The 20,062-nt window shown below is 40.5% G+C and overlaps 2 protein-coding genes across 2 annotated transcripts; one reads left to right on the forward strand and one right to left on the reverse strand.

Moving 5' to 3' along the window:
- The first annotated feature begins 5,969 nt into the window (after positions 1-5,969).
- Positions 5,970-9,099, forward strand: TMEM252 (transmembrane protein 252). Its single transcript, XM_043981115.1, has 2 exons — positions 5,970-6,247; positions 8,829-9,099. The coding sequence occupies exons 1-2, from the start codon at positions 5,970-5,972 to the stop codon at positions 9,097-9,099; spliced, it is 549 nt and encodes a 182-aa protein (XP_043837050.1).
- Positions 9,100-18,774: 9,675 nt separating this feature from the next.
- LOC122734360 (60S ribosomal protein L17-like) lies at positions 18,775-19,386 on the reverse strand. The gene has a single exon (XM_043975125.1). It carries the CDS (start codon positions 19,327-19,329, stop codon positions 18,775-18,777), a length of 555 nt encoding a protein of 184 aa, XP_043831060.1. The 5' UTR covers positions 19,330-19,386.
- Positions 19,387-20,062: the final 676 nt, after the last annotated feature.

Here is a 20,062-nt window from a genome sequence, read left to right on the forward strand (position 1 = left end):
GGAATGATGGATATATATGGCTAAGCTTGGAGTTAAAAGATATGGGTACTCATGGGGCAGCTAGGTGGCGCAGTAGATAGAGCACTGGTCCTGGATTCAGGAGTACCTGAGTTCAAATCCAGCCTGAGACACTTGACACTTACTAGCTGTGTGACCCTGGGCAAGTCACTTAACCCCAATTGCCTCACCAAAAAAATTTTTTAAGATACGGGTACTGCCTTTGGCACAAACTAGTTGAGTGATCATGAGAAAATCACTTTACTTTCTAGTGGCACCTATGTTACTCTAAAAGCTGTAGGTTTGTATCTAGTTACAAATCTTTGTGGTGAACAAGGAATTTCCCATATGGATTAAAGCAAAGATAGGGATCAACGCCCCCCCCCAAAAAACCCCACCACAACTTGCCAACAGAGTTTTAAGTAACAGTGACATCTAGTGTTTCTTCTACTTATCTATCTCTCTATATGCCTATCATCTTTTTGTCTATTTTTAAGTTATGAGCAAATTTTCATGCCACGTGAACAATGAAAATAGGATGTTGAACATACATAAACAGAATTTAATGTTATAATCAAATCAAAAATACCACAAAACTGGTCTGCCATCTATTTAATGATATGCATAATGTTATTGCACTGCATGATTGTTAAGCATAAATGATCGTTTATATAAATGTAATCACAGAATTGAATGAGATTGGACATGCTCAAAGCAACAATGCTGTACTTCTTGGGGGGGGGGATGAGAGAGAGAAGAAACTGAGTAAAACAGAAAGATGCTCTCCAGACCCATGAGAATAAACCAAATTGTCAAGTCTCCCTGTCTCTCTGGCAGTACACTCAAAAAGACCGTTCCTAGATTTGGAGGCCACGTTTCCCTTTCTTTTTCACCATTGTTAACCCCATAGCTAATGTATCAGGGGTTTGAAGTCAATTACATTCACTGGTGGTTAGGTGGTGGAGTGGATCCAGTATTGGTCTTGGAAACAGGAAGATTCAACTTTCTGAGTTCAAATCTACCCTCTAATGTGCACTAGCTGCATGACCCTGGGTAAGTCACTATTCTGTTTGCCTCAGTTTCCTCATCTGTAAAATGACCTGGAGAAGGAAATGCCACTCCAGTATCTTTGCCATTAAAACCCCAAATGGGGTCACAAAGAATCAGATATGACTGAAATGACTGAACAAGAACACTCACTTGTAGGTCACTTCTCGGCTTGCTACTTGACTCAAAGCCATATTCCTTCTTTTCATCTGAGTTCTGGTTGTTGACATCACTATGTTAGAGTTAAGCTACAGTGGGTCCAACTGTGACTGATTAGACCAACATGAGCTTGGAATGCTCCACCACAGATCAAGCACAAATAGTCCATTTGAATGTTTGAAGTGGATTCTCTAAATTTGCGCATCTCGTGTTTCTTTTGAGCTACTTCAGTTCTGTTTTGCTCTTTGAGCACAGCACTGAGGGCACACCATGTTGAGTGGTGTTGGGTCAGTGTCTCCCATGTCATGTAGTCAATTCCAAAGTTCTTAAGAGAGACCTTGAATGTCCTTGTATTGCTTTTTCTGACCACCATGTGAACACTTGCCTTATGTGAGTTCTCCATAAAAAAAGTCTTTTAGGTAAGTATATGTTTGGTATTCAAACAATGTGGCCAGCCCATCGGAGTTGCACTTTCTGCAGTAGAGTTTAAATGTTTGGCAGTTTAGTTCAAGAGAGGACCTTTGAAATCATTCAAAAAAATAAGAGTACCTAATCACAACAAAGTAATGCAAAAGAAAGGAAGGAAGGAAGGAAGGATGAAAAAAGAACAAGAGGAAGAAAGAAAAGGAAAGAAGAAATAAAGAAAAAAGGAAAGAAAACATCTTTCTTAATATCTATGAAATAATGCCAAGGGGAAAAGAGTAACAGAATAGAATGCTTACCAACTTTGAAATCATTCAAAGAAATAATAGAGTACCTAATCACTATGAAGTAATGTGGAAGGAAGGAAGGAAGGAAGGATGGAAGGATGAAAGAACAAGAGGAAGAAAGAAAAGAAGAAAGAAAATATCTTTCTTAATATCTATTAAATAATGTAAAGTAAAAAAATAAAATAAAGGTATACAAAATAAGTACTACCACTGGGATCTTATCCTGCCAGGTGATCTTCAGAATCTTACTAAGACAATTCAAATGAAAGTAAATCCATTTCTTGGCATGGTGCTGATACACTGTCCAGGTTTTACAGGCATACAACAATGAAGTCAGCACAACAGGTCTTTAGACCTTCAGTTTGGTAGTCAGTCTAACGCTTCTTCTCTCCCACACTTTCCTTCTGTCTCCCAGACACTGAACTAGCACTGGCAATGCATCTGCCAACCTCATTATCGATGTGTACATCCCTGGAAAGTATACTGCCAAGATAAGTGAACTTATCCACAGTATTCAAAGCTTCTCCATTTGCTGTAAGTGATGATTTCATATATGGATGGTGTGATGCTGGCTGGTGGAGCACCTGTGTTTTCTTGCTGTTAATTGTTAGGCCAAGATTAGCACAAGCAAAAAGAATAGATCCATCCTTTGTTGCATCTCAGCTTCAGAGGCTACAATTGAGTGCACAGTCATTTGCAAACAAAAAATCATGTACCAAAACTACCTCCACTTTAGTTTTTTGGCTTGTAGCTTTTTCAAGTTGAATAATTCACTCAGTGTAATACCTGGCCTTAATGCCGTGTTCGTCCTCATTCAAGGTGTTTGACAACATGGCTGAAAACATCATACTAGAAAAGCATGGGAGCAAGCACATGGCCTTGTTTCACTCCATTGGTGACTGGAAAAATGCAAGAGCATTGCCTCTTATCCAGAACCCAGACAAGCATGCCATTATGAAATTGACGTACAATACTGATGAACTTCTTTGGCCAACCAAATTTTGACAGTTTTTCATAAGTCCTCATGACTGACAGTATCAAAGGCCTTGGTCAAACCAATGAATATTGCACACAGTGCTCTGTCTGGCTCCTGGCATTTCTCTTGGACTTGTTGGGCAGCAAAACCATACCAACCATTCTTCAGCCCTTTCTGAAGCCACACTGGCTCATCTGAGTTCTAGGGTAATTCAGGGATATGTTTAGTTATTTATTTACTCATTAGATACTAAACTTAGTGCTCTATTAATCAATCAATTAAACACAGTGATGCCACACATTCTATTAACAGATGCTTGCTTATTGATGGATTGATTGGAGAAACCTCTGTCTCTTTAAGCAAATTGCTTATATCTCTGTATTAAATCCCTTAATCTCCTGCCTTAAATAAGCATTATTATTTTTGTTTAGTCATTTTCAGTTGTGTCAGACTCTTCATGACCCTTTTGGGAGTTTTCTTGGCAAAGATATTGGAATGGTTTGCCATTTCATTCTCTAGTTCATTTTACAGATGAGGAAACTTAACTGACTTGCCCAGGGTCCACAAGTAGTAAGTGTCTGAGGCCAGATTTGAACTGAAGAAGATGAGTCTTCCTGATGCCAGACCTGGCACTCTATCCACTATGCCATCTAGCTGCCCCTAAATTATTAAGGTTACTATGTAGTCTGTTAATAATGTTTATTAATAATGTAACAAATATCAACTCAGAGGCATAAATAATCCCATACAGTTTTAGCTGTGAAAAAAGTGACAACCCCAACTATTACCATGGATGATTTTTTTCTTATTTCTAGAACTAGTTCGACCAAGGATACCAATTCAAGTCTTTTCTCAAGAATTCTCTTCATCCTGTCCCCAAGATTATTTAAAGGAGTTCTATCAAGAAATAAGTTTTTCTTCATCCTCTCTGTAAAAGAGCTTTTTGAAACAAGTGTCACCCTAACATTTATCTAGTACTCTAAGGTTTGCAAAGTGTCTTAGTATTTTGTAGTTAAGGACATTGAGGCAAACAGAGGTTAAGTGACTTATCCAGGGCAAGTGCCTAAGGTTGGATTTGAACTAAGGTATTTCTTGACTACATACCCAGAACTCTGCCCAGTTTGCCCCCTGGGCACCTCCAAGTGGATTACAATGCAGCAGTCTAACAAGTAGATTTCATAGTGTTGTAACTGATGCATTTTCTCTCTAAACAGGCACATGGCCCTTCTCTAAGCCTTGCTACCTTTGATAATAAGGATTCCAAGCTGAGTGAAATGTACTATATACAAAATAACAGCAGTAGTATAAGATAATAAGGATTCCTTGACCTAGGAATTATTAATTGAACTTCCATGATATACCTGTTGGCCAGGTGTAGCACCAGAGCACAGGACTTGGAAGGGGTAAGATATGAGTTCAAATCCTGCCTGAGGTACTTATACCCAGCTATGTGACCCTGGGTAAGTCTCAGTTTCTTCTGCCTTCCTCAGTTTCTTCAACTGTAAAATGAAGATGATAATAGTACCTATTTTTCAGGGTTGTGAAAAATCTTATTTACTAATTATCTTTTAAAATAATTATCTTATTTAGATACTATTTATAAAGCACTCTGCAAATCTTAAAAGGCTATAAAGAGGCTAGCTGTTTAATTTTAGATCCAGAGAGTACACAAATCTGTCTACAAACACAATTGCTCATAAACTGAAAAGTAACAGTAAGTTCCTAGCCCCTTGTACATAATGTTGCATAATTATGTGGATTCTACTCCACCATTCCTCCCATCTCCAAGGTTCTGCCCCAATATCACCAGCCCAACTGTAGTTTTCCTCTCCTGTTTGGCAGTAGGAAGGATGGTAATATCAGTCCCACAGAATGCAAGATTCTTAAGGGCAGGATCTTGAGGGCAGTTTTGTATCTCTAGCACCCAGCACTTATTTTTTTGGGACCAGACCTATACTTTCATCAATGTAGTGAGTTCTCAGTGAGGAACTCTCTCTACAGATGCATAAAGGTATTTTCTCTACATATTACTGCCTAAGGTTCCTAGGGTCCTGAGAGGTTTTGTGAGTTGCCACATATATAGCCAATATATTTCAAAGGCAAGATGTGAGCCCATGTTTTCCCTATTCAGGAACCAACTCTCCATCCACCATACCAAACTCAAATAAAAACTTCTGTGTCGACCACATATTGACTTAGAACACCACAAATTAACATTATCTATGTTATATTGCATTTTTACTTATTTTGCCAAACATTTCTTAATTTTATTTTAAGCCATTTCAGGTCTACTTGGGAGTTTTGCAGGGGGAGATGCGGTTTACATGAGTTGGACAGCTTTGTATGTACCACACTGCCTTTCTGTGTGTTTTCTATACAGTAATAGTTTAATAAATGCTTGCTGAATGCAATGCATGAATGAATGCTTTAAAATGGGATAATGGATAAAGTGAGGCAGTTTGCCAACAGGTTTTATTCACTTAGAACTGTGCTGGTATTGCATATTTGGGAGGGAGGAAGAGAAATCCAACAGGGAAGATAACAAATAATAGAAGTCACAGGGAGTGAGGCCCTTCTTAAGTAACAGAGGAAGAAGGAGCTGAGCTTTTGCCAAGCCATAAAGAACCGAGCTGGCAGAGAACTACTATCTCTGGAGCTTCTAATGGAGGTATTACCCACTGTAGGGATTAAGAAACCATAAAGAAAAACAACTCAGAGGAACCAGTGCTCTTTCAACCACAGAACAGGGGAGCCTCTGGGCAAGTAACTGGAATCAGCTGAGCAGAAGGCACAACTCAGAAGGGCAAAAGAGCTCCCTGGGTGCCCCTCCTTCCTACATTAAGCCAAGTTTGTGTTTATAGGTTAATCCCCAAGGGATATTACTGCCCCTTTCAATGGTTAATGAATAGCTAATAAGTGCCTGCTTCATTTAATTGTCCAAAGGCCAATTGGTCCCAGGGTGAATAAAGCCTTGACATGTGCAGCTAGGAAGGGCTTGTCTTGGAAGTCACGGTCTCCCGGGGAGCGGGCAAGGAAGACAGTAGTGGGAGAAGTGGGAGCTGAGCTCCAGAGCTGGGAGAATGCAGAAAGGGAGCCTCGCAGCCCTTTGCTGCTTCGCTCTTTTGACTGGATTCCTGATCATTTGCCTAGGGGCTTTCTTCATATCCATGGGCTCAGCCCCTAACTGCAGGGGGAAACTGATCCTGGCCTATTGTCTTTTGTCTCTGGGGTTCCTGATCCTCTTGAGTGGAATTTTTTTGAGCACCTACCAGCAGGCAAGACAAAGCAAGGGAATCTTCAACAGGGTGCTCAGACAGCGCCTAGGGCATGGGGACCTGCCAATTGCCACTGTGGACAGGTATGTCGCTGGGATGCCACAGGGACTGCTAATAGCAGAAGTCTGGGACAGAGTTGTAACAAAGCCAGACTTATAGTTATGGTGTAGGGAGAGAGACTGAACCTGAGATTTCATTTGTACAGGGAACTTCAGGGTGAGGAAAATCCCTCCAACAATGAAGATTGGCACCTTCTCTGCAATTTACAGTCGTAGAGATTTGCATAAAGCACTAAGAAATTAATTGGTTTGCCCAGAATCATACAGCCAGTACATGTCAAAGGCAAGACTTGAGCCTGTCTTCCTGATTACAAATCCAGCTCTCTATTCATTATGCCAAGTTACCTTTCAGTTAGTGTTGGACTTGCATCTGTTCCTCCAGGGACAAAAGATTTCATTATCTAGGGAATTCCCGTTAGACTTGGAGCACTGTGGGCCCCTTAGACAAGGACAACTGTGACCTAGCAAAAGTTTGTCTCAGAAAGGCCTTTCCCCTGTTCTTTTTTTCTTTTTTTTTTAGTGAGGTTAAGTGACTTGCCCAGGGTCACACAGCTAGTAAGTGTTAAGTGTCTGAGGCCAGATTTGAACTCAGGTACTCCTGACTCCAGGGCCAGTGCTCTATCCACTGCGCCACCTAGCTGCCCCTCCCCTGTTCTTTTAATGCCTATCTCCTTCATTGTTCATCTATTACTTCATGCACCCAGGATGCTTAGTGTGAATTAGTTTTATGTCTTAAGAATAACTGACCTTTATATATCTTTAATATTTACAAAGTATGTTTACATGTTCTCTCATTTGATCCTCATAACTACCCTGTCAGGTGGATGCTCCTGGTATTTTTATCTTTCTTTTACAGATGAGGAAACTGAGACTCAAGAGAGGTTCATAGACCAAGAGCTGGAAGGGGCCTCCAAGGCTATCTAATCCAAATTCTTCTTCTCATTGAGGAAGAAGATAAAGCCTAGAATAGTTAATGACTCTCTCAAGGTCACACAAAGCAAGGAATATCAGAAAAGAGATTCAAACCTAGGTCTTCTAGACCTAAAGGCAGAGGTTTTTTGTTGTGTTTCTCTCTCTCTTTCCTCCCAGACTCACCTAGGATTGCACAGCAGCCAAATTTGAAGCCTGGTCTTCCTGACCCCAAGGCTCACACCATCTCTACTAAACTGTTGTCTTCTATTATCCATGTTTGTTTGATTTTAAACTCTAAAAGATGAACACAGAGGGGAAAATATTCAAAAGACTGGGAGGAATATTGATATTTTTGTGTTGGGTTCACTCTTCTGGGCACCCCCCTCCCACCCAAATCACCCCATTGAGAGAAGTGCTGTCTATGCTCATGCCTCACCCCCAGAAGGGGAGTCATAGATCCTGCTCTTTATGGGAAAAAATGTCCTAAGCGTAGACATATTGACAAAGTCAAGCAGACTTAGCTGTTCAGGCTGTGGTCCAATCAGAGACCTACCCTCCTTCCCTTCCCTTCCCTTCCCTTCCCTTCCCTTCCCTTCCCTTCCCTTCCCTTCCCTTCCCTTCCCTTCCCTTCCCTTCCCTTCCCTTCCCTTCCCTTCCCTTCCCTTCCCTTCCCTTCCCTTCCCTTCCCTTCCCTTCCCTTCCCTTCCCTTCCCTTCACTGATTCTCAGTGCTTTACATGAGTGACCTAAAGCCCTGGGTGGAAATGTCCGAGCTATTTCTGAGTGACGACTGCAAAGGATGCTGTACAGTAGACAGCTCTTTCAGCTCATTGGCCTTGGGCCTGGTAACATTTGGAGTGGGGTTGTTGGTTACAAATAACAGTTCCCACTCTGTTGTGGTTACAAGGCCACAAACACTCATCATAGGTGCTGTCATGGCTAAGTCTATAAATACAGAGTTGAGCAATGCTCCCTCGTCACACTTGCCCCACCCCCTTCTCATTCATGACAAAGAAGTTAAGATTTGTCACTGAGGAAAACTGTAGAGAGACAGGATCAAAAACAACCTCAAGAGAATTTTCTTGATCTTTCAAACTCATCACACTTTTGACCACTCTGTGCACTTTTCACATTCTATTTTGTAATATAGTTATGGGTGCATGTGTTTTATCTCTTCTATTGGATGGTAAGTGACTTAATTGAGGCCTCAGGTGCAGTGGGGGACCTGGGCCTTTTTAAGCTAAGGTCTTTCTCAGGTCTCAGTTTGTCTGAAGCAAAACCTATTGCGTAATTAAAGACTAAGTAATTGTCTTCTTCTTTCTTTCTTTTCTTTTTTTTTTTTTTTGGCACCTCTTGCAAGGCCTAGCCAGTGAGGCTTGAATATGGTAGATGTTTAATGAATGTCTGGTCAATAAATGAATGAATGAATGAAACAACACATCAGGAAATGACCTTTTTTTGTCAATGAAATAAAAGAGTTACATCCGTCCCTTAACCAGATACATGCTGCCATTTGCAGAAGATTATTAGAAGACTTGTCTTGAAAAAGACCTTTGGTAGCTTTTGACTATATGGTTTTGTAGAACCAACTTAAACCATTATGGGTTATGTGATGTAGAGTTCAATATGTTTAGTATCAACCGATACAAATATTTTAAAAGCATTTTTGTGTGTCTGTGTGCTTTATTGAACAGGCCGGATTTTTATCCCCCATCTTATGAAGACAGCATTGATCCTGAAAAGCATCTCTCTCTGGAGCAGGAGACCTCTAACATTCCCCCACCCCTATATACTGAGAGCAGCCTAGAATTCATGGACGACACTGACAGCCACAGAGATACGCCACCATCCTATGAAGTTTCAATGAGAGGCGTGTTGATGGCAGAGGTGGCTGCTGCAGTAGCAATGGGAGGAGGGGAAGGAGGAGGCGACGCAGCAGGAAGCCAAGAATGTCTCAGGCATTAAGAGCTCCCAGGCACTTGTGACGCATGTGTACCAAGAGTCAGCTGCTAATAATAAAAGTTGTCAAGAGGCTTTGGAAGGAAAAACCATGTCAGTTATCCCAAGTTAGAGTTAGTGGAGAAGATGCCACATGTGACAACAAGAGTATTTGAAAAGACACTCCAGAGCATTCATACAACCCCATGGTGGTGGCAAGGTGGATGTCGCAGTGATGGGGTTGGCACCGAATATGATCATTGGAGATGCTGCCCGACAACTGAAAATGAGGAGACTAACCTTTAGCCTGAAAAAGAGATGCCTGGGGAAAGAGCGGTCCTAAGTATTGTTTGCTTCTTGTGGCCAAGTCCACATGAAGCTATCCAAATCACTCCTTTCTTCCTCTTCTCAAGAAAAATACAAATGAGCCACTGCTGTGACTCTATTTCCTTTACTACCTATATGTACATGGAGGGGGGGGGGGGGGAGAAGATGGGAAGTGCATTGTTGTTGTTATCATTGTTGGTTTTCCCTTGGGTGAGGACTGTTTACTGAATTGTTTAGTTTACCATCTTACTAGACAAGAAGTCCCACTGGGCCATTGTGATCCATACCTTTTCAGGGCTTGATGTGGCCACAAATTCTGTAAAAGGTTAAAGGCATCAAAGGTATGATTGGACATTCCTTTCTATGAAGGACAATAATAGCACTCCTGGAGGAGTAGGGAACCAAGTCCCTTTTGTTGCTGAGTTTTCAGCCCTTTCAGAGAGGAAGAAAATTCTCATTGTTTTTGCTGCTTTGGTTAATTCCCAGAAGCTACTTCAACAGACATTGATATTACTTCCTCTTCTTCTTCCCCAATAACTTCCCTAGGAGAAGACAAATAGAACTTATTGCCCTTCCAAGAACAACCTGGCCCGAACCTTTCCATCCTCATTATACATTACTCCCTTTCCTGCACCCTTTGGTCCATCCAAATTAGTCTTCTTGCTGTTCCTCACACATGGCCCCCCCCATCTACAGTTTCTGTAATTTTTTACTGGCTGTCCACCCCATCTCTGATAGGCTCTCCCTTATCATCCTCATCTCATGGAATCCCTAACTTACTTCATGACTCCACTCAAGCACCCCTGTCTACATGATGAATTTTCTGAATCTCTTCTCTCTCCAACTGTGAGTGTCGTCCTTCCCTAAACTGCCTTGTATTTATTTTGTCATATGTATTCTGTATATATGGTTATATATACATACACACACATACACACACACACACACACACACACACACACACATATATATATATATATATATATATATATATATATATATATATATATATACATGTTATGTCTTTGTATAAAATGTAAATAAGCTCCTTGAGAGCAGAGACTGCTTCATTTTTGCAATTCTTTGTATTCCCAGGGCTTAGTCAGTGCCTGGAGCATAGTAAGTATTTAATAAATATTTGTTGATTGCTTCATTGATCCTTTTTTTTCCCCTTTTTGCGGGGCAATGAGGGTTAAGTGACTTGCTCACGGTCACACAGCTAGTATGTGTCAAGTGTCTGAGGTTGATTTGAACTCAGGTCCTCCTGAATCCAGAGCTAGTGCTTTATCCACTGCACCACCTAGCTGCCCTCCTTCATTGATCCTTGACCAGTGGTTTTCTAATTTTCTTCCCAGTCAATATGAGAGGATTTTTTTACCCTTTCTATTGATCACCTAACAAAGGTGGGAGCCTTAGGGTAACTGCTGATTGTTGTTTGTCTTTCATTCTCAAAGAGGACCAATGGCATCAGGAAGGTAATGTTTTCACTTGCAAGTGACTTGGATTGAAATGAGGCAGAGCTGTGGAGAGTCATCAGCCTCACTCTCTCTGCCAGAGCCATTGGAGTCCACTGGGAAGATGCAGGTTAAGAAGCCTGGTGATGCCCTCAGATGCAGTGGGGGACCTGGGCCTTTTTAAGCTAAGGTCTTTCTCAGGTCTTAGTTTGTCTGAAGCAAAGTCTATTAAGTAATTAAAGACTAGGGAAAATTGAGGCAAAAGTTTGCCTTCATAAAAGAATCAGTCTGGGAGGGGAAGACCCTCAGAGTCTGATCACTTTTCCAGGTCAGAGGAGCCTCAATAGAAAAGTCCTCTAAGAAATTAATACTTATTAGCACATACCTGAGAATTGGGGGGGGGGGGGGTGCAGGAGGGTTGATGGGGGAGAGGGAGAGATCACTCTGCATAATGTAATGAGAGGCATAAAGTCCATGGCAACTTGAGAGAAAAGGGACTTGAAACCAAGGTTTTATTTCTGTAATAATCAGAAATGGATATACAAGGTGTCCCAAAAGTCTTAGTGCAGAATTAAGCTTTAAAGTTTTACAATGCACTAAGATTTTTGGAACATGCTGCATAATCACAAAACACTATAACAAAATAAATAGTCTCTATAAAAGCTTTATTCATCCTATTAAAGAGATAGCAAGTTAAGTATTTGCATAGCAATGAGAAGATAAATGGGCAGAGTTGGGAGATGGTTTTATCTGCTGTTTTGTATGACCTTAAGGCTGCATAACCACTCTAGGAATCCATTTCTTCAATGGCTTTGTAAAATGATTTATAAAGGGGATTTACCAGCTGGTCTTTAAAATCCTTCCCAGCTCTAAGCTTTTATAATTATAGCTGAAGGTGGGAGAAAAGAACAGGATTGTAACTGAGGGAGTCCACCAAAGATAAAAATCTGTTCAAAATTGTCCCGAGGTCAGCCCTGCTTCTTTTCTCTCCTCCCTTTGGAAAATGAGGTCCAAAAGAAGCTTTGTTCTAGGTTTGTTTTCCTCCCTTCAAAGATCTGAAGCTTGGTCAAGTGCTGACGGTGGGGAGAGGGGAGAATTCATTTGCTTTGAAAAGCCTCTCTTTCATGTGTGACTTCCAGTTACATGTTAAAATAGATACTGTAATTAGATTGTTGACCATCTAGCTCAATACTATAGAAATGTAGGCTTGATGTGGAGGGTAGTCAGAGAGAGAGAAAGGTAATTTCTGAACACTTTGGGGAAGATAAACCTGGGTGAGGCACCTCTGAGAAGACTCTGAACAGTGGGAAAGCAGAATGGGTGGGAGCCTGGGCACAGAAAGAGAGGTAGGAAGATACCAAGACTGAGTATCACTTGCTTTCCAACTTTGCCTTAGGGCCTTGGGGCAGTCTAATACACTGAAAATCATCTCTGATGGGTGGGTTGCTGATGTCTAATCTGTCAAATAAGGGTGGAGCAGAGTAACTCACAAGTAAAAACACTGGTCAAGTAGAGTGTCCTAAGAATGTATGTAGGAAAGATGGCAGAGGAAAGGGAGTGAGCTCTTGAACTCATGACAGGATTGCTCCAAAAAACATCCAAATGATGCCATAGGACCATTCCTGGAGCAGCAAAACCCACAGAAGAATGTGCTGAAATTATCTTCCAACCAAGGATGGCTTGGAAGGTCAGAAGAAGGGAGCTGTTGTGCTGAGACAGGAGTAGAGCCCAACCACACAGTCACCCTGACACAGATCCAGTCCCAGGAAGGCCTCTCCAGAGAAAGAAACCCCCCCCACACACACACACCCCAGAGCCTCTGAATCAGCTGAAGCACCAGTGTCATCTAGAACTAGGCTCACAGTCTGGTGAGAGGGCTGAGCCCTTGGCAGGGGAGAGATTACAGGGGTCTATGTTGGTGCTGAGGCAGAACTTGGATTTTTCACCTCTGCTGGGAACCAGGAGGTAGGCTTGAGTAGCAGTAGCCCAGGTGGGGAAGGGGCACAAGCTCGTAGGAGCTGACAACCACAACACACAAAGCTGGTTGATTAGCAAGTTGATCTGGGGTCATCTACAGACCAGGGAACAGGCCAGGCGAGTGAAGAGCCTGCTCCTCCTTAAATCATTCCACCTGGGACCTCCTGAAGCTTGGAATACTGCAACCTGGAAACAGTGCCCCACTTTAAGGAGCTAAAAGTCAAGTAAAAGAAAGGCAAGATGAGCAGACAGAGAAAGGTGAGGACCATAGAAAGTGACAAGAATGTATGTAGGAATCAGTGAAATCACAAATCTAACTGAGGAAGTTAGGTGACATAGTGGATAGAGGGCTGGACCTGGAAGTCTTAGACACTTACTAGCTGTGTGACCCTGAACAAGTCATTTAACCTCTGTTTGCTTCAGTTTCTTCAACTGTAAAATACCACTTCCTAGGATTGTTGTGAGGATCAAATGATATATTTGCAAAGTGTTTAGCTCAGTGCCTGAGACATGATACTTGTTTCCTTGCTATATAGTTCCTCTTGCATCTTCTATGGAAAACCTACTATATGCTCACACACACATACACACATACATATATACATATATTTGTACACACACACACACACATATATATATATATATATATATGTTTTCTATTTATTATTCTAACCCACAGATTCTTAACGTTGGGTCTGTCAACTTCTTTTGGTTTCATTATTTAATATTTTGAAACCTATATTTCAATAAAATAAATTATATTGGAACTATGTGTAAGATGTTTTATGCATCTAAAAACATTATTCTGAGAAAGGCTTCCACCAGACAGCCAAAGGGGTCTAGGACACACACACACACACACACACACACACACACACACACACACACACACACACACAAAAGTTAAGAACTCCTGGCCTAACCAGATCTTTTCTTTTTCTCTACTGCTTTGTTCATGCTTTCATTTGTCTAAGGTGAATTACCTAAAAAATTCCCTCTGTAATCCATGTGCATTTGCTGACTTGGACAAATTGTAATACAGTTGAAAATACTGGATTCGGTAACCCAGGACTTGGGACTCTTCCATTTACTGGAATGGTTTGCCATTTCCTTCTCCAGGTCATTTTATAGATGAAGAAACTGAGGCAAAAAGATAAGTTAGGTCAGCTCTCAACTACAAAATGAGAAAATTGGATCCAATCACTTAACTTATCTGATAATTCCCCAACTGACTCTAAATCTATGAGCCCATGAAGTTCTATTTTTATTGGAATTTAGCCAGAATTCATATTTGCAATTGTTGGCTATTTTTGTACTGCTGTGAGCTATTCAGAACTAATGGAAAGTTTGGTTTACATAAGACCAGTTTAAATCAGGAATCTTATCTCTTTATGGCAATAAATTTTGTACTGAAACAGAGGGCATTGCTCTCTCTTTAGAATGAAGAGAATCAATTTTAGGACTAGAGGCTCAGCCCTAGTCTCCTTGTGAAACTAGAATAACATCCAAGAAATTGAGTTAGTAGGATGTAGTGGAATGAGCAATAACATGGAGTAAGAGGACCTAAAGAGGCAGCCGGTGGCTCAGTGGATAGAACAGTGAGCCTAGGGTTGGGAAGAAGGAAATCTGCAGCTCCTTTTAGAGATGAGGAAACTGAGGCAAACACGGTTAAGTGACCTGCCCAAGGTCATATCTAAGGCCAGATTTGAACTTGAGAAGATGAGTCTTCCTGACTTCAGGCCCAGAGCTCTATGCACTATAGCACCACCCAGCTGTAGCTTCTCATGCTGAGTTTGGATGATTCTTAAGGTCTCTTTCAGCACTGAATCCATTGATCCAGAGATCATTTCTTGAGCATCACCATTCTTCTCTGTGCATTCCTAGTCTTCTTTTTTCCAGGTAGGGATTTTTTTGTCTTTGGCCACAGGCCCGTAGGTAGTCTGTGTGTGAATAGATTGAAGTAAGTTTTCTAAGTCAGTGCTCCTCTAAGCTTTTCATTTCATGATGACCCTTAGGTCTCCTGTGGCTCCTAATTATCCCTCATCTTTCCACCAGAAAAAGGAAAAGGCTGGAGTTTGTTTTTACTCAAATGGTTTTGCAATTCTGGGTCTACCTATTGGTACCACTGTAAACTTTAATGAATAAAGAAGCAGAGAAGAGATGGGACAAGAATCCAAAAGGCAGATAGAGCCTCTACATGGGTGTGTATGTATACATATATAATTCATAAAATTGCCTCAGAGATTATGAATTTAGAGATCTAGAGATGAAAGGACTTCAAAAGCCATCTAGTCCACACACACATACACACAATCATATTACAGATGAAGAAACAGACCCACTAAGGTTAAGTGACTTGACCAAGGTCACATAAATAGTAAGCATCAGATGCAGATGTTGAATCCCAGTGTCCTGACTCCAGAGCCAGGAATCTTTCCATGCTATTATACAACCTCCTACTTGGACAGTACCTTAGTCTGCTAACTCAAATCAGATACTACTTATCTCGATTATATCAAATATGTTTCAGAGTGTGTTGACACTGGCTGATTTTGAATGGTTCAAAAGGCAACCTCAACTTGGGCAGACCACCATTTGTATTTGTAAGGGATTATATTTTTATTTTGTAGGGAGGGAAAATAGATTTGTGTTCATTTTAAAAAGAAAATTTAATTAAAAAAACAAGGCATGTAGGCAATAAAAGATTTTCTCATACAAGATTCAAACATAGTGGGTTTCAGAAAAAAACATTCTGTTCTTACAACAGAAATGGAAATTGCAAAGAGACAAATGTAGGATTATTGTAAAGAAAAAATGCCTAACAATCACAGTTCTCTAGGACCTTTGGGAGGTCCTAGAATCATAGGTTTCAAGCTGGCTGGGATTCTAGAAGTCAAGGCAATGTGGTATAATGGAAAGAATAATCTAGAAACTGACAAGCTCAGTTTAAATTTTACTTCTGATACCTATATGCCCACAGAAAAATCTCTAAATCTCTCTGGGCTTTGGGTTCTCATCCATAAAATGAGGGAACGAGACTAGATGTTCTCTGAAGTCCCTTCAGTTCCAGAGTTATTATCCTAATCTAGCCCCTTTTTTCCAGATGATAAAACTGAGAAGTTAAATGATTTGCTGAAGGTCACATTGTTCATAAAGAAAAAAGTGGAGTTTCCTGTCCCTTGATTCCTAACCCAGAGTTCTCTCTACTGTACATGTTGCTAGTTGTAGCATTAATGTGGATTTTCAAAAAAAAAAACTGCATGACTACTTGTCAGATATGTTATAGAGGGGAGTTTTACTCAGGTATGAGATCAGGGGGACTCTAAGGCCCCCTTGAGTTGTGAAATTCTGTTTTTTAAGTAAAAGACAAACCAGAGGCAGAGAAGTATCATAGTGAAAAATTTCAAGATTCTATTCAACATTTATTAGCTGTGTGACTCTGGGCAAGCCACTTAACCCTATTTGCCTCAGTTCCTCAATTGTAAACTGAGCCAGAGAGGGAAATGGAAAACCACTCCAGTACTTTGCTAGGAAAACCCCAAATGGAATCAGAGAGTTGGACACAATGGAGAAAATTACTGAAAAACAATTTGACAATTCCATTGATTAAGACAACCTAAAAACTTGTCTTTGGGAATGTGATATGAGACACCACAACCAAATGGGGGAAGGAGAGGCACTGTTTCAGTTCATAGTAATAAATGTTTATTGATTAATTAATTGGTATTCAACATAGTTCAATGTAGTTGAATCATAGACTATTTAGAGAGGGACAAAGTAAACTAAACATCTGGGAAGAGCTTTAAATGCTAAAGAGGGTATGTAGAATTGATCTTGGGAGGAATAGGAAGCCAGCAGAGCTGACCAATCAGAGGGTTGGTTTCATGACTACACTTCAGAAAAATCACTTTGGCAACTGAGTGGATGATAGATTGGATTGGGAAGAGGCAGGGAGACCAGTTAGTAGGCTATTGAGTAGTCCAGGCAAGAGGTCACAGAGGTCTGGACTAGGGTCATGGCTATGAGAATGGAGAAAAAGGTTTGCATATGAAAGATGTTGTGAAGTTATAAACAACAAGAATTAGTAATGGATTATATTGGCATCAGGATGTAGGATGGACTAGAGTGGGGAGATATGAGTCAGAGAGAGGAATTAGGAGACTATTGAAATAATAGGTAGGTAATAGGCTAAAGATAAAATAATATAAATATAGTAATAGGTATATAATATATTACAAGTACATAATATATGCAATATTATATGTGAAATGTGTGTAATATACATATAACGGGTAGATAAGAGAAATATAATGATACCTACTAATATATGATAAATTATAATATAGTCATATAATATACATATATAATGTGATTATATATGATATATCAATGTTATGCTATATAATGTAGTTATATCCTATGTCAATATATCTATGATCTGTAATATTAATATATTAACATGATTAATATTATATCTATATATAATATAGCTGGGTATATTATTTCATTTCTATGTAGGAATATATCATTAAATATCATAATACATTCATATATTATATAATTACATTATATAATAGTATATTTGTATATTATATAATATATAATTTATTATATGTTAGAGAAGAGGGTTTAAACTAAGGGGATTGATTGCTAGGAGAGTGGAGAGATGGGATTAGATAACAGTCAGTGCATACGATTAAGTACCACAATCAGGTGAAGAGTAGAAGATGATGTTGAGGTTTTGAGTCTGGGTGGCAGGAAAATAATTGGGAAGTTTGGGAGAGGGGAGGGAATGGAGGAAAAGATAATGAGATATGCTTCAGATATATTGAATTTGCAATGTCAACAGAACATTCAGTTGTAGATGATGAAGAGGTAGTTGGCGGTGCATGTATGATAATAGCTCAGGAGAGAGAGTAGTACCAGATATGTACACCTGGGAAACATCAGCCTAGAACTGATCATTGAACTCATAGGAGTGAGATGGTACAGAGGAGAAGAAAAGAAAGTGTGAGGCAGACCCTTAGGGGACACTCACACATAGTGTACATGATGTGAATAAAGAGTCAGCAAAGGATACTGAAGAGCAGTCAGACAGATATGAAAGTAACCAGGAAAAAGCAATGCCAAGAAGATGTAGAGAAAAGAAGTATCTAAAAGAGGGTGATCGACAGTGGCAAATGCTGCAGAGGAGTCAAGAGGGATCAAAACTGAGAGAAGCTTAATTACATATTTCAAAGTTGATGATGATAATTTTGGTTATAGGAAAGTCACTCAAGAGTCAAACTGACTGGGGTCAGGCCGACATTTCACCAAGCTTTAGCACCCCAGATAATCTCTCCATGACTGCTAAGAGCCAAAGACTGATTTATTGACTGTTACATAATTTCACGGAGCTTCTCAGAACCCTCTTGAGCCAGAAATGGAAACATTCCCAAGACTTCAAGGCTCTCAGGAGACACAGACATTTGGAATTTCGGCTGCTGTTCAAGGGTTTCCAGGGCACCCCCAGGCCTAACACACCCATTGGCAGTAGAATGGAGTCATTGACATCAAGGTCAGCCCTATAACCAGGGTTTCCCCTTCCTGATGCATACTGAATCATTTTTGACCTCTTTCCCATTACAGGAAGGCCCCACTTGATTAGTGTAACCACCTACCAGTCCAAGAGCATAGTGATGAGTTTGTCAAACTCCACATTTCAAAAAGCATTCCCATCATGTCAGAGCACTTTGACCCATAAATCAGTATGGAATATCACTCATCACCATTTATCCTACTCGACCTTAGGGACAGCAAATATGTTTGATCGGGAAAGGTTGAAAAATGATCCAGTTACCATAATGGTGGCCCACAAGTTCTCATGGACAGTTACAGAATTCTTTTTTTTTTTTTTTAAGGATAAAGGGGGTTTTCCACTTTTATTTGCATATTAATGCCACATTTACTCCCATGCCATAAGCTTTTGTTTCTTCAGTTTCTTTTGGGATATCTTTTTCTTTTGAGCAACCTCCTCTTCTGGTTTAGGAACAATTTGTTCCTTTTCAGTCAGTATCATCTCAATATGGCAAGGGGAACTCATGTATGGGTTGATTCGGCCATGAGCCCTGTAAGTACGCCGTCGCATTTTGGGAGCCTTGTTAACCTGGATATGCTCAATGACAAGAGAATCCACATCCAAACCCTTCAGTTCAGCATTACTTTCTGCATTTTTAAGCATATGCAGCAAGAATTCAGCACTCTTTTTGGGCCAACGACCCTGTGTCCAACCCCACTGCTTAGCCTGGGCACACCTGCCAACTCCACCATTGTATCGACGGAAGGGAACACATTGTTTCTTCAATGTGACATCTTTCAAATACTTGGTAGCTTTTCGGATGTGCATGCCCTTGATAGCTTGGGCTGTTTCACGGGTATTCTTGAAGTGGACCCGGAGATTTGAACCCCTTGACTTGCATGATTTTGTGGGGTTCTCTGGATCAAGAGAGTACCTCACCATTTTAACTGATTACCTAGGACGGCTCAAGGGAAGAGGAAGAGCAAAGCCTTTCGGGAGATTTGATGAAAACTCGGCTATCTCGCCCAGTTACAGAATTCTAAAGTCATAGGTTGGACCACCGTTGCCCCAGTGATGACATGTACAGATGTAGAATTTTAGAGCTGGAAAATCCTTTAGACATCCTGTCTCTTAAGTCCAAACTATTTGGCAAATGAGGAAACATATCAAGGTCATACAACTAATAAGTTGCCAAATTTAGAATCCAGGTCTCCAGCCTCCTTATTTGCATCTAGGTGAGATGGTGGATAAAGCACTGGGCCAGAAGACTTGAGCTCAAGTTCAAATCTGTTCTTAGACACTGCTTAGCTGTGTGACCCTAAGGAAGTCACGTAACCTCTGTTTGCCTCAGTTTTCTTAATTGTAAAATGGGGATAATCATAGCACTTATCTCGAGGGTTGCTGTGAAGATCAAATGAGCTATTTGTAAAGCACTCAGAACAATGCCTAGCACATAGTAGGCACTTAACGTTTTTCCCCCTTCCCCCTCTCCCTTGGGCAACACACTTTCTATGTGGACTTTTTTTTCTTAATACCAATATTCTCCTAGTAATGTGCACCCAAAGGGCAATGGAGAGTGTGAGTAGGCCACAACACATTACAAACAAGGAATTGTGCAGGTGATGTGCAGGATGTCATCAGAGAGATGCATAAGTGGGGGAAAACAGAGGAGCCA

Source organism: Dromiciops gliroides, chromosome 1 (genome assembly GCF_019393635.1).
Source record: "Dromiciops gliroides isolate mDroGli1 chromosome 1, mDroGli1.pri, whole genome shotgun sequence".
Taxonomy (NCBI): Eukaryota; Metazoa; Chordata; class Mammalia; order Microbiotheria; family Microbiotheriidae; genus Dromiciops; species Dromiciops gliroides.